The following is a 24,984-nucleotide window of genomic DNA, read 5'->3' as shown; positions in this document are numbered from 1 at the left end:
GAATTTCCGGTTCCAAGGAACAAACGAATCGTTCGCAAAATTTTATCGTGACATTTCGGCACTTTTCCGTTTCGTTAGTCCACCGATGGCGGAAGATGAAAATTTTTTCATCGTGAAGAAGAATATGAACGCGGAATACGCAGCGATAGTAGCGGCAGCCAGACCACGAACACTACTGGAATTGTCCGAGGTCTGCAACGGGTGTGACGAAACAAGGTTATTACTGAACCGGCAGCGACGTGTACCGTTCCCGCACAACACTTTACTGGAGCCAAACTTTGCGACCCCCGTCACCTCACAAAGAACATACTCGGGTGCGGTCACTCCACAGAGGTTCGGTAGAGTACACGCGATAGGGCTACAAGAAGCACAAGAAGTTCAATCAGACAGTGACCTAATAGACTTCGCACGTACCGAGCAGGAAGATCAAGAGTGGGCACACCAGCTGGAAAACCTTTGTCAACAGGTAAACGCGCTGAAAGGGCGGTTTGAAAGGAGAGAGCAACGTCGACCCTCAAACTCACAAGAATTCCAGCACAATCAGTCGACGCAGGAGCGACGCGGAACATCGAACACAGTAAACGACATACCACAACCGCAGACGCAGAATCAACCGCGGTCGCAGCAGCAACACCAGCAGACTCCTATTCACGTTCAAGAACCACAGAGTGATTCAAGACGTTCAACGTTATCATACTGGAACTGTGATGAAGACGGACATCGATTTATGGATTGCTCGAAGCCCCAAGCCGTGTTGTTTTGCTACCGTTGCGGTCGGAAAGGTTATTCGCTTCGCAGCTGTCCCATCTGTTCGACGGGGCAGGGAAACGCACAGGCGAGGAGCCAATAACAGAGGGATCAGCATTCTCGCAAAACTTCCACAGTTACTCATTATTTCCCGAACTACGACACATCAACTCGATAATCATAAACATGGATGGAGACAATAGACCTCACGCAAACATTTCGGTACTCGGAAGACAGCTGACGGGTTTACTAGACAGCGGCGCAAACTGTTCATTAATTGGAATTAATTGGCCGTTTGGATCCCGCATCCTGCGGGGCGGGATCCAAACGGCCGACGGCACCAAGCACAACATCGCCGAGTTCATTAAGCTACCTGTCGCGCACAATGGGCGCAACGAAACGATACCGATGCCACTCGTTCCATCGCTACCGGATTGTGTCATTCTGGGTATGAACTTCTGGGAAAAGTTTGGAGTGAGAGCCGTATGCAACAAGGTGGATTTAGCGTTGGAGGAGGAGATAAGCTGCTCTGAACCGATGAGAGAGCTGACAAGAAAACAGCAGCGGGAATTAGACGCAGTGGTGGCCACTTTCCCAGTAAGCAAAAACGGAGTGATCGGTTGCACCGACAAATACACACATCGGATCGATATCGGGGACGCCAAGCCCAGAAAGCAGCGATGCTATCATATGTCCAAATATGTCCTAGACGAAGTGAACAAGGAGATAGATCGGATGTTAGAAGCGCTGTTCTCCCCTTGGAACAATCCACTCGTAGTTGTGAAGAAAAAGACAGGCCAGTACAGAGTATGCCTGGATGCACGTCACCTGAACTCGATAATGGTGAACGAAGGACACCCGATTCCGCAAATCGCTTCGATCATCAGCAACCTCAGCGGCTGTTACTACATATCTTCGATCGATTTGAAAGACGCTTTTGGCAGATGCTGCTCGAGAAAGCCTCTCGCCCGACAACAGCGTTCACAGTACCGGGTCGAGGCCACTTCCAGTTTAAGGTCGTACCGTTCGGTCTGTGTACCGCAAGCCAAGCTTTAGCCCGTTTGATGACGCATCTCTTCGCGGATCTGGAACCTCAAGTGTTTCACTACTTTGATGACATCATCATCTGCTCGCGGAGCTTCGAGGAGCATCTGGCAATGCTGCGGAAGGTAGCTGAGCGATTACGACTAGCGAACCTCACGATATCTCCGGATAAGTCGAAGTTTTGTCGCCAGGAGTTAAAATACTTGGGGTATGTGCTGAATGAAGATGAATGGAAGGTTGATGACGAGAAGATCAGTTGCATCGTGAGCTTTCCATCGCCACAGAACAGAAAGGATGTGCAATGCTTTCTGGGGTTGTGTAATTGGTACAGGAGATTTATCGAAGATTTTGCCAGAATCGCCGTACCGCTGACCGAACTAACGAAAACAAGGAACAAGTTTCGGTGGACACCAGCTGCGGAGGATGCATTTGTCAACTTGAAGCCAATGCTAGTATCAGCACCAGTTCTTGCGATGCCGGATTATGCCAAACCGTTCCACATAGCTTGTGATGCCAGCGACGTCGCAATCGGTGCCGTCTTAACCCAGGAAATAGATGGAACCGAACACCCGATAGCGTTCTTTTCTCAAAAGCTGTCAACGTCCGAACGGAATTATTCTGTCACGGAACGGAAATGTTTAGCGGTGATAAGAGCGATTGAAAAGTTCCGTGGATACGTGAAGGGCGTTAGGTTCACGGTATTTTGCGACCATGCGGCGTTATCATATCTGAGGTCAATAAAGAATCCGACGGCGCTAATGTGCAGGTGGATACTGCGATTGAATGCCTTCGACTTTGAAATCAAATACCGCAAGGGATCGTGTAACGTGGTTCCGGACGCTCTGTCGAGGATCGTGGCATCGATGACTCTCCGTCAGCACAAGCAACGACGGCTGGTACAACCGACTAGCAGCAAGTGTGGAGAAGCAGCCAGACAAGTTCCCGGACTTCCGAATCATCGCCAATGAGCTGTTTAAGAACTGCCGATACAAAGACGAGCTGGAACAGGTCGCGCACAAGTGGAAAAAGGTAGTGCCAAAAGATGAACGAGCAGGAGTGATAGGCAAGTTTCACGACTCAGCCACAGGAGCACATCTGGGATTCCAGAAAACGTTGCAGAAAATTCAAACGGGCTTCTACTGGCCGAAGATGCGAGAGGATATACGCTGCCACGTGCGCAGTTGCAAGGTATGCAAAGCTAGCAAAGCTCCGAATCATCGAATGATGCCGAACATGGGGAAGCTGAAACCAACCAGGATACCGTGGGAACTGATTTCGCTTCGTCGGCCCATTCACAAGATCGAAGAAGGGAAACACGGTCATCTTGGTAGTAGTTGACTGGATAACCAAGTACGTTATCGCGCAACCCATGCGCGCTGCAGATACAGAGGCCATGTGTAACTTTCTGGAAAAGGAAGTATTCCTTCGATTCTCACGGCCAAGGATCATTCTCACGGACAACGGGAAGCAGTTTATGTCGTTGGCGTTCCGGTCTCTTCTCGCGAGGCACAATACCGAGCATGACCACAGCGTATTACTGTCCGATGGTGAACAGCGCAGAGCGGGTAAACAGGGTGTTGATAACTTGCATCAGAGCGCTTTTGAATGAAGATCATCGAACTTGGGACGAAAATCTAGCATCGATCGTAGCTGCCATCAATAGCGCGAAGCACGAGGTCACGGGAGTGAGTCCGCGCGTTGCCAACTTCGGCCGAGAGCTGATTCTGCATACGGATCTGTACAAACAACAGGATCTTAACACGCCGCCGCATGATCTAAAGCTTGCGCAGGATCTGCGTTTGTCGAATTTAAAGCGGATCCATGCATTCATGTTGCAACGGATCAGAAACTCGCACGAAAAATCGAAGAAACGGTACAACATGCGTACGAGAGCGGTGGCGTTCAACGTCGGAGATCTTGTCTGGCGAAGGTCGTTCGGACTATCATCGAAGATAGATCGCATCAACCAGAAACTGAACCCGAAGTTCTTGCCAGCTATGATCCGGAAAGTTTTTTGTACCAATTTATATCAACTGGAGGATGTTCCGTCCGGAAAAGTAGGAAGGTACCACGCGAAGGACCTAAAGGACGATTAGAAGAAATTTGCTCAGCTATGTCGGCAGGCTCCAACCTGCTAACCACGAGTTTCGTGCTCCAGAAACACCGTTAGCCGATCGGGATAAATCGTGCCCTGTCATGGTGTGGCGAGCAATAACTTTTCAAACTACCTCCCCACCATGGCACATCAGCCAGCGTCAATTGGACTTGAGGAGCTGTCTAAGAAGGTCCACGACAACTCGCGGTCGCAGTAAGTAGCTGTCGAGACGTGAGGGACGGGACAGGACTTACCCCAATCAGTACAGTAAGCCTCAGCGGGCATGCCGTTTTCGGAACGGGAGAAACCGTGCGTCGAGAAATATAAGCCTTAGCGGGCATGCCGTTAGCGGAACGTGAGAAACCGTTCGTCGAGAAAGATAAGCCTCAGCGGGCATGCCGTTTTCGGAACGTGAGAAACCGTGCGTCGAGAAATATGAGCTTTAGCGGGCATGCCGTCAGCGGAACGTGAGAAACCGTGCGTCGAGAAAGATAAGCCTTAGCGGGCATGCCGTTAGCGGATCGGGAGAAACCGTGCATCGAGAAAGCAGAAGCCTCCAGCAGGCACGCCGTTAGCGATTTGGGAGAAAACGCACGTCGGAAGCAGAAGCCTTCAGTAGGCACGCCGTTAGCGATTCGGGAGAAAACGCACGTCGGAAGCAGAAGCCTCCAGCAGGCACGCCGTTAGCGATTCGGGAAAAAACGCACGTCGGAAGCAGAGGCCTCCAGCAGGCACGCCGTTAGCGATTCGGGAGAAAACGCATTTCGAGAAAGCCGAAGCCCACAACAGGCGCGCCATTTCGGAACGAGAGAAATCGACCAGCGAGCACGCAAGGGCAACAGGAAGGAAAGCAGGTAACCGCAAACTAGAGACAGAACTTTCGGAGTGAGTCTCGGGAAAACCTTGAGCCGTTGCACAGGGGTGCAGGTCGACGAAGGCGGACCCCTCTGGACTCCTCAGACATTGCAAAAGTCAATCTCATAGGTAAGCTGCTTCATGGTGACACATCAAGCTAAATCATGGACCTAAGTCACTGGCGCAAGCGCGCGAACCGTTTCAGAACGTGAGAAACCGACAAGCAAGCGCAACCGCGCGGGTCCTTCACGATTCGGGTGAAATCGTACCCTGCAGACTGGAAACGGGTTGCAGGGAGCTCACGACCGCAGAAAAGGCCACAAAAGTGAGGCGGGTGTGCAGAAGCAAAGGAGGAACAGCTGAACAATCCAGGCTTGTCGCAACCGGAGCGAGAAAGAAGCAGACGTAAACGCGGAGGATATAAGCCTCCCAGCCTTGCCGTTACCGTAGCGAGAGAAAACGGACGCACGTCGAGAAACAAGTTGAAGCCTCCCAGGCTTGCTGTTACCGTAACGAGAGAAAACGGACGGGTGTGAGAAAGCAGACTAGACAGATCGGCAAAAACGCAAACAGTGTTCAGCCTGAACAAGCAAGACCTACAGCTATGAGCAGCGCCAGCTCCTAATGCATAGTCATGAAAACACGACAACTCGGCATTATTCTTCCCATACTGGACGGGAGTCTTAGTCTAAAGAATTCAATAACTCAGATTGCATCGCAGGTCTTCCTTGGTCGAGGAGGCGTCACCACGACGAATCTCTAAAGCAACGCGAATCAGGGGCGCGGACGTTCAGGTTGGCTAGTCCAAATGAACTTAACCCTTGCATGGACTCGTGGTGATAGGAGAGACTAAATCCTCTCATACCTCAAACATACGACCGCCTCTCACATGACTTTCAGTCCAATGAGAGTAAATGTTCTCTGAACCACTTACCGATTCAGACACACTTGAGCCATTTTGTCTTTGTTTTGACAATCAATGTTAAATGTAGATCTACTAGTATAATTTAGCCATTATGAAACTAGTTAGAATCTTGGAATGACACTACCTAATGAGAGCATATGATTTGAAGGCCAGCAAAGAACTGAGTCGGTGACATTTTAGCCACAAGTGGGCGCACGATTACACCTTTTAAGCAGAAGAAGTCTGCTATAATGTTTATTTGGTATTATGTTTATGTTTGAGCTCAAGATATGGAGAGCAAACGTTAGGCTCTCGGGCAATTATGTTGGATGTATAATATAGAAAAGTAATCTGTTCAGTCTCCGACGCACTTCTTACAGAAGTGGAAGTTTTGAAAATTTTCGTGAATAGCCGTAGCAATTCACGAAAAAATTTTGCCATTGGGTAGGGTAGTGTAGCATTAGTGTTTGATAGTAGTCGTAATTACATTTATGAAATCAAAATACGGCTTAGTAAATGCATCATCGGTAGCCACAGGAAGAAACGAGAGTAGATTTCGTAAAGTGCAGGAACTACCACGGTGCCATGTGCAAGCCCCTCGGTTGACAGGTGCGTGAAAATCAAAAGCCACAAAGGAATTTTCTTGAAAATCACTCGATAAATCTCGAGTAACTGGCATCACGACAGTGACAGAACGATTTCCGGAAAAAAGCAGAGTGAAAAAACAATCGAGTTGGTCAGACGTACCACACGCGCTTCGAGCAAAACTACTTCGGTGCAAAGTCCGAGAGCGTGAAAAGCGGTAACCCGCTAAAACCGAAGGCCGTAAGCAAGTCCGTGTATCAATTTTCGGGCGGAATTCAGCAGCGGAAAACGCATCCGACCCTCATCGTTGCAGACGGGCAAAACCATCGGACGAACTCATCATCAGCGAGGTGTGATTTCTCGAACAAGGTAAAATATATATAATTCGGAGCTAGTATAGCCAATGCACATATGGCAATTTGAGTGACAGACATCCTCTCTGTATAGATTCATCACTCGATCTGCGGTGACGGGTGCCCAAGACGACGGAGCGGGTCATCATTGTCGTGCAGCAGGATCAAACGCATTGGTTGGCAAACGCGACTGTCACGTGAGGTACAATGCCTTCGCTCAGTCACGAATTTGGCGCAGTTACGTTAAATGGGCTTAATTCTATTCGTAGATTCCGCAATCCTTTAAAACTCCGATCAAAGAAGGTTTTCAAGGTGGAAGGTTGAGAAGCCAGGGAACAAAAACCAAGCAAGGTTCGTACCAGTAGCGTTCCCGCACAACATAACCTCGCACAGAAACCAGAAAGGCCCTCACCAGAGGTACGTTTGATTGCCGACAAGGGGAATAAAGAAGCCTAACTGAATTTCTTGTAGGGCCTCAGTTTTGGAGTGGATTCTTCAGTTCGGAGCAGTTCGTCCCAGCCTCGGAGCAGGTTTCTCCGTCTCGGAGCGGACGTCTCAAATTCACGGGCAGATCTGTCGTACACGGAGTAGAGCTACGACGGCGAAACGAGGCAACTTGGTTCCGGAGCAGACCATCCACGGTGAGACCAAGCAACTCGGTTCCGGATTGGCTTTAGTTGGCACGTCGCACACGCGGGGAACTGGAGAGCAGGGGATGCTGCACTCTTCGACTAGATACCATCTGCAAGAACAAGCATGCGTCACACCAGTCGACGTGTCATATTGGCTGCATGATGCCGATCGGAAGTTCGATCTCACGAACGGAGTTGAGCGTGTGAGGAGCACGTGAAGTGTCAACCATCGAAGGGGTACGCGCAGTGCCACACGCGGCAAGAAAAGGGCCGTGAGTAGGTAGCAATTAAGAGTGACACCACCTGTGAAATTTAGTCCCTAAGCTCTGCATGACAGGTCAGCATAGGGGAGATTAGACCATAAGCGATGATGTGCACACAATATACACAACATGAGATTTAATGTTTCGCCTTCACGTTTTGGTTCGTGTCTTAAGTATGAGCTAGTTTTAAATATTACAACAGGTAAGCAAAATCTGACGACCCGAAACCCATTTACACTTAAAATAAATATACAGCAGCATCACACAAATTAATTTAAATGAAAGTATCTTCAAACATTGAAGTTTGGTAATTTGATTCGACCAATAAACGAACCTAGCATACCAAGCGGGTAAATTTCAAAAAAATTCTGTCTTCCTATGTCCGGTTCAACCTCAAACATGCACGCATCTCGTACTCTCACCGCATGCTCTGGAAAGAGCAACGCATGAGCGACGGCAGGAACAGCAGCGTGAGTCTCATGTGCGACGACCTTTTCTATTTCCTTTTGCACCGGTTCAAGTCAAATATTGAACCAGCGTGTATTGGTGCGATGTCCATATGAGCGTTAGAGTTGTGTGCAAACGAAAGCGATTTATAATTTTTGAGTGTGTGGCGCCATACGTCCATAACAGTTGGTCGAACGCTTGTTTTCTTGGGTAGCCTGAACAAATGCTGTTTCACTTTGGGCATATTAGTTTTGGGTGCGTATGTATTTCGTTGGTTTAACCATAATAATGAACCGTCTACTTTTGCTTTTAAGAAATTGTTTGCTCTTTGTATTTACATATTGAAAGCTGCTGAGAGTATAAAATAGATATAAATTCAAATCAGAGGTTGGACGAATGATCTCACGTTCTATTGTAATAATGAACATGTTAAATATCACATGTCTACGATATTTCACAAATAAATTTTTTTTTGATTCAATGCATTGCATGAGGCGCATTCAAATTTCTATCCCATTTGAAAGAATTGAGGGAATTTTTTTAAATCGGTTGCCAAATCTTTCAATCATTCTTATACAGAAGCTGCAGCAACGAATTAAACGTATCAAAGTAGGCCCTGGCACAATGTAAACAAAAATAATTATTAGTTTACATCCTTTACTAACATTTGAAAACATTTACCTAGACAATTAGTGAATTGAATATTATTGTACGATATTCAACTGAATAAATAACATGGATTTTTAAATTAATATATTTTCTATTCACCACGAGTCACATCAGGTTCATTTTCAGCCGTTCAAAAAGAGTTTCCATTATTTTAGCTCTGTTCAATGATCCTTTTAAACATGATTGTTTTGCTCAAATTTCTGTTCAGAAATTATTTTAAGTTGTTTGCTTCTCGGATATATTATGTACTTTTTACTCTTTTAAGCATTCTATCAGACGCTTGTTTGACAATTTATCGGTGGGTTTCCACAATAAATTTGTTTTGTTCAGCTCTTGCATAGAAAAACCCGTCGACATACATCTATCATTGGTCCTATTCGTTAGATGTTGGATGGAAACGACGATTTCGTCGTATGTTCAACCCACCCAAGTAACGCCAAAAAAGATAAACGAGAAATAATCAGCTGATCTAAAAACGTCTCATGGAGTCGAATTAGCGATAACTGTGACATTTTGAGGGCCTTTGTGGTATATTGAACAGGTTGACGGCGGAGCCACGCGTCGCCTCTGATTCTTAGTATGCGTTGCGTTGCGTTGCGTTGTGACGATGATTTTGGCGGATTGCACACTGACTTCATCATGTTTGACTGCTGATTATCTAATAAGAGTTGCTTAGGAAGTGGTAAGTAGGAATTCATACCAATCCGACCCATATTAAAACCTCAACAGCATGATAGCCATCATTGCCGGCCGCCCCCATCTCCATCGTTCACGGGGAAGGATAAAGGATAAGGTAGACGGGAAGTGTTGATGCTCCACCTACTTAACGGAAGGACGACGATTCATCAGACTCTTCCATAGGTGTCGCGGAGTTGGTGGTTTGGAAGGGTATCAGGTCTAGGATTCGCTCCAAGCAAACGATGCGACCTGTAAAGCATATTTTATTAGGTAGTTGTTTAGTTAGTCTTCGAGTGCACGATCACTCGAAAAAGAGATGATCTTGTTTAGTTTTTGGTTATTTTTAAACTCTGGGCAGCCGGCTACCGAGAGTATACTATGTTCCCTAAACAAAAACAATTTGAACTCCACACAGCCGATCGTGGGAGTATTGCCTGGAAAAGCTAATCTTATCTGCGTAATGGGCCGGATCACTATTTATTGACACAGTATTTGGACAGAACTCGCTACTTCTTCTCTACGATATATTTATTGGCTTGAAAACTACCAAGTGACAGCATATTATACTGGCAAAAATAGCGCGAGATGTTATAAATCAAGGAAAGTATTTCTTATTTTCCATATCGGATTGTTTGTGGAATACAAGTATATGAGCGATAATACCGAACACTGAAGGGAAATATAAAGGATTGTTAACCTGATGCACGGGCTTGTTAGCAATAACGGAGCTTTAAATTAGGTTCATAAAAACAGAAGCGGCGAATTTTCAATACGTATTGACCCGTGTTCATAGATACTAGTCAGATTAGTCGTATTGGGGCTAATTTCCGATCAACTATTCATTTTTACGGCAATGTTTTCTCGACTAGATCTGTTCGCACCCTCTTATTCTGTTCGCACCCTCTCATTCTGCGGTCTAAGGACCAAATGTCATCAATAGACTTAGACTCGCGTGGAGGCATGAGATAGGAAACTTGTAAGAATTTTGCTATCCCACCGTTTGACTACCAGAATGGATGGGAGAACAGTAATACTAGCAAATACCGACTACCATAAGAGCGGTGCAAATTTGAACGAGTGACGTAGGGTACTCCACTGAAAAAAGGACCAGGAGTGCGATTTTACGAAGTTTTAGCTTCCGATGGCCCTACATTTTCTGACAAAGTGAAGTTCTTGAATGTTGAGATTTTTATTACTGTTTAGAAAAGCAAAAGTATCATAAAGCTAGTGTCAGGCCTTCATGAGACCTCAAGAAGTCACTTTTGGAGGTATTCGTAAATGTAGATTTGTCGGTAGACGGTTCCAAATATAATAGAAAAATACCTAAGTTAACACAACTACAGATCACTTGCAACATAAAAAGCTTTTTGTGAAATTCGACAGCTCCATCTTAGGCCAATTCAATAAATTTCCTACATGAAAGTTTCCATTTTTTAAAAACGGTTTTTAAACCAAAGCTTTGGAAGTTAAACCTTGGCGTGGAAGTGCCGGTATATTAATATATTCTGTTACTTATTGTAGAATTAGATTTCGTCATTTACGGCTAATATACAACCGCCAGAAGAAACTTAAAACGTTGGTACACAATCAAGAAAGGCGAATCAGAAAAGGTATATGTCAGTGATTCACTAAATACAGACTGGAAAGAGGGTAATATGGAAAACCTTAAGGTCCGTCCAGATTAAGTCTTCGGTACGGAGCAAAACCTCGGCCTAGGAGCTCCTAGCATGTTGTTAGTCGCCTCTTACGACATGGGAGCAGTTCCCAGAGGTAATATTCTTGGTTGAAATAGTGCAAAAAGATTTCAGCCCGCCGGACACCACACGGCTTCGCGTCGCCTCTGATTCTTAGTATGTATAACAAACATAAAAGATGTGACACAAGGTGCTAAAAACGCACAAAAATCTTGTCAATCCTATTTTTCATTGGATTGTCTGCTCCAAAGATATTACCAAGGGCCGTTCACAAATGATGTCGCGTATCGATAGTTGGGGAAAAACCATGAATCACCGAGCTGCTGTTGAGTGGAGTCATTCGTGGGCGTCAACTCAAAAGGGGCTATATTTCTTATTTATCAATAAAGAAGTCAAAAGAGTTTAGAATCAAAGTCTGAAATTCGACAAAGAAAAACACTACCAATAACACTAGATTGTCAGCGATTGATCCCGAATTTTAGATTCCGATTTCGGCTCAAGCCGCACAGATTATCGGAATGATTAGAAAAAACTTAATAGATGATGTCGGTTGGAACGAAAACTACGCCGTTCAACACTGGATATTCAAAACAAGTTTCGAAATTTCGATGAGTTTTGATATTTTGAGCAGATAATTTGGTGAGATCAAATACAAATATTTTAATACGAAATGCTCTGACGATTTTTCGAGGACACATTTTATAACCCTGGTACACCGATAAAGGAACACTGCCAGAGTGACAGTGTAGGGGAGAGAGGGTAACAATGAAACACATTTTTTCTACAATTTAATTTTGATGATAATACATGTTATTTGTGTAATCAAAAGTGATACATAGTGCCACTATGTTGTTAACTAATACATATATTTTTTCCAGCTGGTAAAATTCACGGGAAATAACATTTTTTGGATAATAAACAGTTGGTGGTAAAATGTATCAGTGTGCCCCATGGGTAGGAACTATGAAACACGATGTCGTCTATAGTGAAATATTCTACTTATAAATTTTATTCTTTTGTTTTGACGAAGAATGATCCTAACGCTTTGAATTAAAGTTATATTGAGGCGAAAATCGTTTGTTTACGAAAGAATCCACTATATCATCGCGTAACATCGAACCACCATATATGCATATTAGCTGCAATCCTGAAATAAGAGACAATTTCTACAAAATTTGGCCAAATTTACTAATTTTGCACTATATGAGTAGTATTTAGTGTGGAAAATCGGAACCCATTGACATTTTGAGACAGACCACAAAAACAAACAAAAATCACTGTTCCCCATACGCCATCGTTTCACAGTTACCCAATGGGTCTATTCATGAAAATTGTGAAATCACACAGAACCATCAGTAGTTACCAAAAAACTTTGTTCGCGGCAAATGTTGAGCATAAAATTTGCAATAAATAGCAATAGACTAAACATTTATTCAATGAATGGTAATTCATAAAGATGGAATAATGTTTATCATTGCAAATTTACTCTGGCTATCACAAAACAAACAAATATCCATTAAAAGAGATAGTTATCAGATCTCTTCCAAAATATAGCAACACGTGTAAAGAATTATAAATTGTGAAATATGAGGGAATTAGACGATTCCGATCATGCATTGTGATTTTATTGCGAATGTTTCATAGTTCCTGCTGATCCACTGTTACCCTCTCTCCCCTACTTTGATTATATATTTAGAAAATTGGCAGCCCTATACATAAGAAAAAGAAAATCACCATTACCATAGCTATTGATTATTTATTATTCAAAGAATTTGAATTATTTTCAGGCGTTATTCCTGAAGATACATATTGAAGAGTCCTACGGAAAGTGAAAATACGCAGTGTTCACTAAGCTATCATTCTTTTTGATGCCAATTTGTACCGCAGTTCTGAGCTGTCGTTATCTGAACTGAACCTTCTTTCAGTATTGTAAAAGGAATTCAAGATTTAAAATGCAAGCAAAAGCTGCCTAAAATTGCCCACATTGTAATGTAGTTGGGATCAGGTCTACGATACAAAGCGGAGTGAGGTAAACTCGAAATCAAATCTGCATTGTCATCTTTGAACATAAAATCAAACAATAGAGCACATGAACGACTTGTGAACAAACGCGCATGATTTTTCTCAAAATATTTGTGCAATTTGAAAGACTGCAGGTGATGTGCAATCCAAAACTGGGTTTTCATTATCCCTTGTGAAGCCAGATTTCGTGGGTCAATACTAGAGCACTCTAGTTAGGGATCATCCATGAATGACGTAGCATTATATGGGGGAGGGGAAAGTTTTGTATTTTGTGATGATGTGTGACGACAGGGGGTAGGGGGTCATGTCATGCTACGTAGCTTTTTTAAAGGGGAATTACTAACAACGTTTTTCATTCTTTTTTAATTTTACCGTGGCAAGGGAGGAGGAATTACCGTCAAGCTACTTAATTACCAGGGGGTATTTAGAGGTTTGTGACGAAATGCTACGATAGGGGAGGGGCGTTTTAAAAATCACTCAAAAAATGGTACGTCATTTATGGATCGTCCCTTAGAGTGTGGCCATGAGGCCATGACGTAACGAACATGAAATTTGACGTATTCACAATAGAAATACGTCAGATTTCTGCTCGTTTGGATACGTCAAACTCGTCTTGGCCACACTCTGACTAGAGTGCTCTAGTTAATACTACTTGTAGTTTGATATCGGTTTCTCATACCGTCCCGGAAAATCAGATTTAACCATGCGCCAAGGAAAAGACGATTACCTGGATGATTTTCTGCCTCTCGTAGATGGTAATATTTCAAACACAGGCAGCCGTAAACTATCAAATGGTTCTGATTTGGTCTTATTTTAGCAACCGTTAGTATGGAATATCTTACTCCCTCCCCTAAGTTGACGGGTTTGACGGTATTGCAAACATCTTTAAGATGGTTATTGCATTACGCCTCGATAGTGGTGCATCGAGGAGACCGAGAGGGCTTATGGGCCCTTTTATGTTTTGTGTTATTTCATACTCTGCACCAGCCCAAACTAACAGTCAACTAAGAGCCTGTGCACACTGGCGTGACCGATTGGCGGGTCGCCGTGGATTGACTTTTTCTGTGGGCTGTGTTTGCAGACATTGTTCAACAGCTTAACGGCAGTCTTTGTGAGCACGGCTCACAGTGGAAGTCATTGTGTGGTGATTTATCGGTCGACCTCGTCAACGTGCACTGGCGCATTAAAAAAAATAACAGTAGAACCCTATTAGTTGTGTTGTGTTGTACTAGTTGTAGTTGTTGGTACTAGTGTACAATTGTGTGCTAGTCGTGTGTTTTTTTTTTTTTTTTTTTTTTTTTACAATGGAGAAGACCTTTATGTCCTAGCCCAGTACACGTGCTAACGGCAGGGTCCAATCTACCACACGGGGTGCACTGGGGGCGTGTCGGACTCAAATGGTGACCAGCCATTAATACCGACTAAACTCCATTGGGCTCCGCCATCATTCCTCCCAGGAACTACCTCTCGGTATTACTTCTGGGGGGATGGCTGTACTAAGTGTACTCATTCACTCTCGCTCACGCGATCATACATCCTGTATGAGGCTTACTTGGGTGCTCTCTCTATCACACTTTGATTCACTCTCAAACACTCCCACATGAGGCTGACTTTTGTGCTCACCTTTTACGTTCCATGCGAGGCTGACTTGTGTGCTCACCTTACTCATTCCTTGCTAGGCTTACTTTTGTGCTCGCCCTACCCATCCATGTGAGGCTGACTTGGGTGCTCACCCTATCACCTGATTCACTCTCAATCGTGCCACTCTATTGTACCTTTGTCACTCCCTCTGGCATCCCATGTGGGACATTTTTCTTAGGCCCCACTTCTGACATACCATGCGAGGCTGACTTTTGTGCTCACCTTTTTCATTCCTTGCTAGGCTGACTTTTGTGCTAGCCTCTACCAACCTGTGAGGCTGACTTTTATGCTCACCCTTAACATGCAGTGTGAGACTGACTTGGATGCTCACCCTTTCACTCCTCTGCCACGCCATGAGGCATCGATAGCTTAGTTCCAACATACTACGCTACGACCCTCCCGTCTTGGCATGAGGCAGTCCATTTATACGCCTATACACTCACTCTTCTGTCTTGCTTCGGGGTGGCTGGGTTTACCCCTTACGCGGTTGCCATTCGCTGCGCCAACCTACCTCGGCATGAACAGACCATTCACTCTCTTATTTTGCGCTTGGCCTTTTTCGCTCCAACTAACCAATCACTAGTTAGCCGTGCCCGTCGTCTGTTGCTCGGTTCGCCAGATTACCTGTAGCCTACTGGCAATCTGGATGGTAGCAGCCGAGACTGCGTTCCACTTCTCCACCGTTTGACACATCCGCTGAATAAGGGTATCCGGGGTTGTGTCCCAGCCACAGACGTCAAGCATTGCTCTTCTTTCGACGTCGAACCGATGACATACGAACAGTATGTGTTCGGCAGTTTCATCTACACCTGGGCAGTCCGGGCAGACTGGGACCTCCGCGTGTCCGAACCTGTGGAGGTACTGCCGGAAACAGCCATGGCCTGACAGGAATTGTGTCAGGTGGAAGTGAACTTCCCCATGGGGTCTTCCCACCCAGCTCGATATGCTAGGTATCAGCCGGTGGGTCCACCTACCTTTCGAGGAGTTGTCCCACTCACGCTGCCATCTGGCGACCGAGGTCACCCTGGTGCGCTCGCGGGCTCCCCTATTTCCACGTAGCTCAAAACACTCCTCATCTTCCCGAATGACCAGCCCGACTGGCATCATGCTCGCTATCACGCAGGATGCATCGTGTGATACCGTGCGGTAGGCAGATATCACTCTGAGGCACATCACGCGGTAGGTGCTCTCCAGTTTCTGTAGGTAACTGGTTACCCTCAGTGCTCTTGACCATGACGGGCCGCCGTACCTGAGGATAGATACGGCAACGCCTGCCAGTAACCTACGTCTACTGGCGCACACCTTTGAGCTGTTGGACATCATTCTCGATAGTGCCGCAACAGCAGTCGACGCTCTCTTGCACGTATAGTCGACATGGCTGCCGAAGGTCAGCTTGTCGTCTATAATGACTCCGAGAGACTTCAGACTTCGCTGTGAAGTGATCGCGACTTCTCCCACATGGATAACTGCATGTTGTGCCGACTTGCGGTTGTTGACGATAACTACCTCCGTCTTATGATGAGCGAGCTCCAGGCCTCTCGCGCTCATCCATTCCTCCACCGTGCTAATCGCGTGTTCTGCGGTTAGTTCTACCTCAGGAATTGACTCCCCGTAGACCTCCAAGGTTACGTCGTCGGCAAAGCCGACGATCTTGACCCCAGGAGGGAACTTCAGTCTCAGAACCCCGTCATACATGAGGTTCCATAGCACCGGGCCTAGGATCGAGCCCTGCGGGACTCCGGCGGTAATCGGAACCCTTTTCTGACCGGCATCGGTCTCGTATAGCAGTACGCGGTTTTGGAAGTAACTTTCCAGTATCCGGTACAGACCCACCGGTAGGCTAAGCCGGTGTAACGAGAGCGCGATGGCATCCCAGCTTGCGCTGTTGAATGCGTTCTTCACGTCAAGTGTCACTAACGCACAGTATCGAATACCTCGCCTTTTTCGTTGGATCGCTATCTCGGCAGTATTTATCACTGAGTTGAGAGCGTCCACTGTGGACTTACCCTTCCGAAAGCCAAACTGGTTGCTTGACAGACCGTCCGTACCTTCCGCGTACGGGGTGAGCCTGTTGAGGATGATCCTCTCAAGCAGTTGGCCAGTCGTGTCTATCAGACAGATTGGTCTGTACGCCGATGGGTCGCCTGGCGGCTTCCCGGGCTTCGGCAACAGCACCAGTTTCTGCCTTTTCCATCTATCGGAGAAACGGCACTCGTCAAGGCATCTCTGCATAGCTAGCCTGAACATGTTCGGGTTCGCTATGATCGCTGCCTTGAGAGCGTTGTTTGGAACTCCATCCGGCCCTGGAGCTTTGTTCATTGCTAGGGATTTAGCCACTGCGAGTAGTTCTTCATTCGTCACTGGAGCCACCATTTCGACCGTGCCCGCACTGTCTCGTAGTGCAGGTGGCCAGGGGCTTGTGGCTCGAGACGGGAAGAGTACTTCGATAATCGTTGCCAACCGGTCCGGAGACCGTTCTGGGGGTGAGGAGCCCCCTTTGGTCTTGGCCATCACAATCCGGTAGGCGTCACCCCACGGATTCGCGTTGGCACTCTCACACAGGTTGTCGAAACACGCTCTCTTGCTGCTTTTAATAGCCTTGTTAAGGGCTAATTTCGCAGCTCGAAACACTTCACGGCGGTTCTCTCTTGCATCCTCGGTGCGAGCTCTTTGCATCCTACGTCTAGCTCTGAGACAGGCTGACCGTAGAGCTGCAATCTCGGCACTCCACCAGTATACCGGGCATCTACCGTTTCTTGGCAGTGTTTTTCTCGGCATAGTGGCGTCGCACGCGCGTGATAGAACAGCTACCAGCGCATCCCCGCTTAGACTGTCGGTGTTGGCCTCCAGTCCCAGGGCCGCGGTGAAAGCTTCGCTGTCGAAGTGATTGGACTTCCACCCGCGTACCTGACAGGGATCTCCCGCCCTCGGATGCTGCACACCATAGTTGATCTTAAAGCGGATTGCTAAATGATCGCTATGGGTGTAGCCTTCATCTACCCTCCATTCCATGCCTGGAGCCAGACTCGGGCTGGCAAAGGTCAAATCAATCCACGCCTCCACTCCGTTTCTACGGAATGTACTAGCGGAGCCATCATTAGCTAGCACAGTATCGAGTTTCGCAAACGCTTCCATTAGCGCTTGACCCCTGCTATTTGTACAGCGGCTGCCCCACTCCACTGCCCAAGCGTTGAAGTCTCCCGCTATTACTACCGGTTTCCGGCCCACGAGGTCCGACGAGAGCCTGTCGATCATCTGGTAGAACTGTTCTATTGGCCACCTTGGTGGGGCGTAGCAGCTGCAATAGAACACACCATTGATCTTGGCAATCGCCACACCCTCGGCGGAGGGGTGTATTACCTCTTGAACCGGGAACCTTCCCGTTGTACAGATTGCCACCATTCCAGACCCGTCCGACACCCAATTGCCGTTGCCGGCAGGGATGCTGTACGGGTCTGATAAGAGGGCGACATCTGTCCTCGACTCCGAGACCGACTGCCACAGCAGCTGTTGGGCTGCTGCACAATGGTTAAGATTTAGCTGTGTGACTCTCACGGCTTCTTCTTATTTAACTCGCCGAAGGGACACGAAGGTCCGCCCATAGCATGTTTATGGGCTTGCTTCTTAGCGGTGCAGATAAGGCACTTATATGCCTTAGTGCACCCCCGCTCTTTATGCCCCTCCTCGCCGCATCGACGACATAGCTTGCTCCTGTCTATGCCTTTGCATTCGTAAGCTTTATGGCCGGATTCTAGGCACCGATAGCACCTGTCCACTGAAGGCGGCTGGGGTATACTAATAGGGCATACCGACCAGCCGATCTTCAGCTTCCCTTTCTCGGTTACCTTTTTGGCATCCGCATTCAGTAGCCTGAGGTAGGCTACTTGGGTGCCAGAGGGTCCGTCCCTCAATTGCACAGAGGCCCGCTCGATTGTGACGCCGCATTGCTCCTTGACGGCTGCGACGACGTCTTCTGCGGTCGTGAACTCGTCCAAGTGCTTGCACTGGAGAGTTGTTTCCGCACCTAGCGACCTGATTTGGGCGCCCTCACCAAGGACCTCTTGGGCCAAGGCCTTATATACTGCACTTGATTGTGCGCCTCGCTTCAGCACCAGGAGCATCTCTCCCGTATTGGTGCGTCTTACGCTACGCACATCCTGCTAGTCGTGTGTCTATCTGTGTATGTGGGCGTCTGAGTATTTGTGGCATATGGACCAGGGAGTGGATGCAGAACTGGCTTATATGATGGAATAGTGGGTGGTCCTTCTTGGGATTCGTTGGCCGCTTTTTACTGGCGTTCAGTTCGTGCATTCTATTCGATTCATTCGGATTGGATAGATGGAGGTACGATTAATTTACCGACGCACGTCAATCATCCATTCCCGTACAGCATAGCATGAGAAACTTCTAGCGGAGTGCAATTGTCGTTAATGGTAAATATATATCATTTTCTGGCATTTAGACGCTTCCAAGTAGTTTTATTGCATGGTACATGTGTGTTGTTCAATTATTATTCAATAACAGTACTAAAGCTGCTCTTTATTTCATTTTATTTTATTTATTTTCGGTCTCATGCGTCATATTCCTCTGATAACTTCTCCGAGTTAATTTAACATAAAAGGGCAACATTGCTGTCAACAATGACTATTCGCTGCCATCAGACGTCGCCAGGTTTTAGAAAAATTGAGATGTACTTTCATACTCAATTGAATCAGATAAGTAGGAACGAACAACAAACTGCAAGTAGCATATTACACATGTCTTATTTTAACATCATGCATATTTGTATTAACATATTATTTACAGGTAACACACATATCTCAACACGCAACACTTCCCATACACACGTAAACATTCACACACGCAAATATACAAATGCTCGACTGGGCCAAGTGCATTCACTAGTAGGATCTATCATTTCGATGATAGAGCCTCGGTTCTACGAAACCAGTGCACAATTAAGCTGACATAAGCTAGTTTCGTCTGGTGAATGCATGTAACCTGGAAGCCCCAGACACGACAGGATGAGACCGACAGATGACGGACTGGACTCGACGGGGCCTAGTTCAGAGTTTTAGGCATTCTTCAATGCACGGCTAGCGACCTCAAAAAAAAGGAACCGTTAGTATGGAATATCTTACTAGTGTAAGAAAGCTCAATATATCCTTTTAAGAAACGCTACCATAGAGGGCCACAATTTCGCAGCTTCATTCATCCTGAAAAACAGCTGAGACGCTGAAAGAAGTCCATGCGGTAGCATCATATTCAAACGGGTTGTCCGACGGCCAAATCCCTGGCGTCAGTTCTCCTTGTAACCACCCAGTGTGATTATTTAATCGTCACTGTTTTCCAGCAGAAAGCCGGGCTCGTACATGTTCCGATATATTATTTAGCACTGATCAAATCGTTTCATTTCGACCAGTGCAGATGATCGTTGTTGATCGAATTAGACACGATTTTGGTTAATACACGATGCATAGCAAAACTGTGATACTGCAGCATTGAATCTCTTGAGAAGCATTCGCAAGAACAGGGAAACAACGGTAACTATAACAATATGAATTTGATTAATTATTTTATATATTTTCATATAACCGATAACTCTTTTAAGAATTTAAATAATATCAGTAGCCTTTTCAAACACTACATAGATTTTTAGAGTAAATCACAACTTTCCGCGGATCTCAATATGCAAAATAAAATTCTATATTACGATTACCTGAAATGCCATAATGTAGCCACGCGAAATGCTCAGTCGAGTTAAGGTTGCACAGAGAATGCGCAAAATTCGCAAACGAAAAAAGCAGTTTTTTTTCCACACCGTATGTCAGATCTTCATAAAAATCAATCAGCGTATGTAGAATGTTGTTACAGTACTGCTGATTGATTTTTATGAAGATCTGACATACGGTGTGAAAAAAACTGCTTTTTTCGTTTGCGAATTTTGCGCATTCTCTGTGCAACCTTAATCATATTTCACAGAACCTCGAACACATATATGCCATCAAGCGCATTTATGTCGTAATGATTAATATGTTCAAGTCGCAATAAGATAGAGCTCTAGAATACCAGCCAAATTAATATCGAACCTATCATATCTGACAAAATATGCATCCTGCAGCAGAAAGTAATGCGTGAGAGATGAGCGCAGCTTGATAAGAACATTTGGAAGCATGTTTATCCGTTTATTGTTTCACTAATAAAATGGACGTGAATAGGTTGTATCAGAATTTGGATTCCATCCGCAAATAGGATAGAAATGATTTCGGAGTTTAAAGATACGCCTATGGAAGAAGTTGGTATGGTCGTAGGGGAACTGGGGGTAAGCCCGACACCCTGGGTAAGCCCGACACCCCACGACTTTTGCCAGATATCAAATTTTAAATCATACAATAATGACAGGATATTAGACTATCAGCACCGGTGCGTAAGCAAATGCGTGTGTATTTTGATTGCGCTAAACGATAATAATATATTTAGAAACCCGTTTTCGCACCGGTCGTTGGTAAATAGGTTGCCAAAATAATAATCTGTTTTCACACCGGTAGTTGTTATTATAGTTACGTTACATTTTTTGCAATCATGCAATAAAGTATTTTTTTTTTAATTTTTTTTAATTATATGGATTTAATTTGAAAAAATATAGCTAGAAAGAAAATACATTTATTTATTGAATTCAATAAAATCATTGCAGTAACAAATATTGTTCTCTTTTCCAAAAATTAATTTTTTGAAATGATTGCAAAATTATTCAAACTGGAAATGTTTATTGAGATTAAAAGTTAATTATTGTTTGAATGCAAAAAATGTTCGTATCATTAATTTTGCCGATTGAAGCAATAATCATTGTATAATTGAATTCAATAAGACATTTTTTGTTCAAATATGTTAAAATTTTCTATGTAATAATAATTATAAGAATTCAATGGGGGGGGGGAAGGGGAGGAGTTGCTTCTCTAATCTTCCGGTCATCACATCGCATGCTTTGGTATTGTTAGTATGAATAACAAACATGAAGATGTGACACAAGGCGCCAACAGCGCACTAAAATCCTGTCAATCCTATTTTTCATTGGATTATCTGCTCTAAATATATCACCAGGGGACCATTCATAAATGATGTTGGATATTGACAATAGGGGAAGAGCGTCACGTAACGAGATAAAAAATAAAAATGAATTTTAGACGTATCAGCGGATCAGGGATAAAAGAAACGAACAACATTGCTTATGAATGGCCTCCACACAAAGAATATTCCATAACGAATATCACGTAACATCGGTGACAGAGCATTGGGATCAAGGCCAAGTCCCCCCTGGGTCGTGCAAAACTGAGAAGCAACATCAATTTAGGCACAGATAGCAGACGTCCATTTATTTTCATTTTGTTTTGTTTTGTCTTTTCATTTGTTTCTCCTGCTATGATGTCTAAATCGATCGAGCGTGTCGACCAAGGAAACCGAAAGCCAGTGGCCCAAACAGACCAGAAACAGGAGGGAGGACTACGAACAAGGGAACGGACAACTGAGGAGAAATCGTTTACCTATTTATTATAACTACGATACTAATCACAATTATTTTGCTTTTCTTGTTTCGTTTCAGCAAACCAAAATCTAAACGGACTAGCACATACGAACAGTTAGGCTTTGTAGGTTCTCATCTTGACAGAGTCTAGATGGGCGGATGAACGTCTGCCAGAGGGTGGGCTGAGAAATGACAATGACACTGTACGAGATGGCGCTGGGCCTGTGGCCTTCGACTGGCATGGTCCATTCTCATTGATTCGGAAGTCTTCTTGGCTGGTTGGTAGATATGTGCTCCTACTTGCAAGTTGATCAATTCGCTTGGGTGGGGGACATGTAGATCCTACTAGTTGTCGACTCTTTTGATCGTGAGTATGAGGCTAGTTCAGGAAAGGAGTGCAGGACTGGCACCTAAGAGATAGTTAATTATTCAGGATTTGTTCTTATGATTATTAAACTCGATCAAGCACACCGGCTCTCAGAAATGATAAGCATCCCTTTCGGTGTGGTCTGTTCGAGTCGAACCAGGCGGACATTCGTTTCGAGCAAACTTCATGTGGAGAAATATTGCTTACGCCTTTATTGGCAGAGATTCTTTTTAACGAAATCTTAAAATACCTTCACTGGTATAGCTACTCAGGATAATAATAATAGAAAAATTAAGGGTTTGCCTGGTCCATAATGTAATGAAAATGTATATTGACTAGAACAGGGATAATTGAGTTATGTTATAAGATAGAGAAGAAGCAGCACAGTTGTAAGATAGAGAAGAAACAGCACAGTTGAAGGAAAAGTATTCGCGAGTAAGGACTAATACTGCTAATAGTCGATTGATCTGCTTCGGACCTAGGAGACAAAAAGGAGATTAGGAAGAGACAGAAGCGGATTCAATGCGAAATTTGCCAATATGACGTTGACCCCAAGGCGATGGTAGGATGATTTTCCATAGGATGACAGACTAGATGACACGACGTTACACGCTCTGAACTTGCGCCAAATAGTTTGTATTCGATTGATCCGCTTCTGAGCTAGGGGACCCATGAGGAGATCAGGAAGAAAATAGAAGCGGAATCAAGGCGAAGTTTAAATTGCATCACTGACGATTTAGCACGCGTTGTTAGGAGCAGGATACATTGGACCAGACAAAATAGAGAACTTGACGTTACACACTTCGAGACAAACAGGCGCAAAATTTAGTCCTCCTCCCGAGGACCGGTGTTTATTTGGCGGACAGTCGCTAATCCTTCCGATTTTGCAAATTTTGTCTCGCGGGACGGACCGAGATCCCTCAAGCTATAAGCTGCAGTCCTATCAGCCCGTTAAAAAAAAAAAATAATAATTTTGAGAAGTCATAGAATTCTATGAACTAATGTTTGCCCGGCAGTTATTGTCTGAAGCACATACTACGATGGTTCCGAATCAGGAGTGCAATGAAGAAGATCTCATCCTAGATATTACGAACAGACTTGCGGTGGGAGAAGCTTTTCATCCATTCAACGATTGTTTTGCGGAACCAGTTTTTGCGAACGATCGGTTTCGAAGACTTTCGTTTTTTTTTTTGTATTTCGAAGCCTTTGAAGAGGAGATAATACTATATTGAAAAGCCAGAGAAAGCTGGGTTTTACTAAATTATGCGAAAGCCAACTGACATACGTTCTTCGGACGCTACAGTCAAATATATTCGGATGGGAGAAAATTTGCGCCTTAATCTATGTGAGAATCCTGCTATACCCCGGATAATAGATGTTTAGAAAGATTTTTGCATAAATTTTTAGCCCAAATGTCCGTCATCTGTGGTAATATTGCAGAGAGTATAGTTTGGTAAATATATCTGCATTTTAAGAATGTTCAAAGGCGATTTTGAATCGCAGAATAGTGGGCTTATTCAGATATTAATTCAGATTAAACTGCATTGTTTTCCGAGGTTGATACACGGAGTACGTTGATATAGTCATCACATCTAGTCTAACTTAGAACTAGAATTAGGAATCAGTAGTGGTTGGCTCAATGTAGATCCGAGATTTCTGCTTAAAAGACAATTATCAATATTCACGTTGAGGGGGAGTTCCGAACCAATATTCACCAAACACATCTAGTGCTCGTGAACAAAAGGAGTATTGTCATCTCTTTCGTGACAGCTTTCGTGAACTGCGCTGAACCAACAATAGTTTCTCCAGACATCAGCAAGCAACAACTAGCCGCTAGCCGGTGCTACTATCGGCCAACTGACTTCCAGTAATCGGTATACGAATCTTGCGTACACCCAGTAAAGTTCAATCGGAAATGAGCCGGAATTCTGGCTGGTTTTAGTCCATATTTCGGCTCCATTGATAAAACCGATTCTAACTAAAATGTGTCACTGAAGCCGGAATGCGAATTAGAACCAGCCAACATTCAGGCTGAGCTTAACTTGTAGTATTCCGGCGCCAATAACACAACAATTTCCAATTAGAATCGATTGTATCACTGCAGATGGAATACTAACTTCAACTACAACTACATCTACTTCAAGAAATAAACATTAAGTGCGTACCTTGGGGCAAATTGGTACACACAAATTTGTGGCAAATTGATACAGTGTATCAATTTAATCCAATATTTTGTCATCGATACGGTAATTCCAAAGATGAAATTAAATTATCACTTACTGTTTAAAATTATAAATTTGGTTCCAATTTATCAGTATGGCAATTGACAACACGGAATCTTGCTTTCAAACAATGGTCCTGCGGGGTAGTGCAAAATTCCTAACCAGAGTTTAATATGGTGAACACTTTGAACTCAAACAATTTGAAATTCTATTAGAGCGTCTGTTAAATGTTTGGGGATCCTTT

The 24,984-nt window shown here is 44.7% G+C and overlaps 2 protein-coding genes across 3 annotated transcripts in view; both read left to right on the top strand.

Moving 5' to 3' along the window:
- The window catches only part of LOC131691077 (probable ubiquitin carboxyl-terminal hydrolase FAF), a 673,880-nt gene that overhangs the window by 10,291 nt on the left and 638,605 nt on the right, over positions 1 to 24,984 (top strand). The window lies entirely within an intron of this gene.
- On the top strand, positions 3,312 to 3,887 carry LOC131687499 (uncharacterized). Its single transcript, XM_058971591.1, has one exon. It carries the CDS (start codon positions 3,312 to 3,314, stop codon positions 3,885 to 3,887), a length of 576 nt encoding a protein of 191 aa, XP_058827574.1.

Source organism: Topomyia yanbarensis, chromosome 3, assembly GCF_030247195.1.
Source record: "Topomyia yanbarensis strain Yona2022 chromosome 3, ASM3024719v1, whole genome shotgun sequence".
Classification (NCBI taxonomy): domain Eukaryota; kingdom Metazoa; phylum Arthropoda; class Insecta; order Diptera; family Culicidae; genus Topomyia; species Topomyia yanbarensis.
Note: the sequence above shows the minus strand (reverse complement) of the source record. Positions and strands in the feature narration are given on the sequence as shown.

Bases quoted from the DNA above. Each gene is read 5' to 3' on its own strand.
- LOC131687499 (XM_058971591.1), top strand. From the start codon at position 3,312: ATGACCACAGCGTATTACTGTCCGATGGTGAACAGCGCAGAGCGGGTA.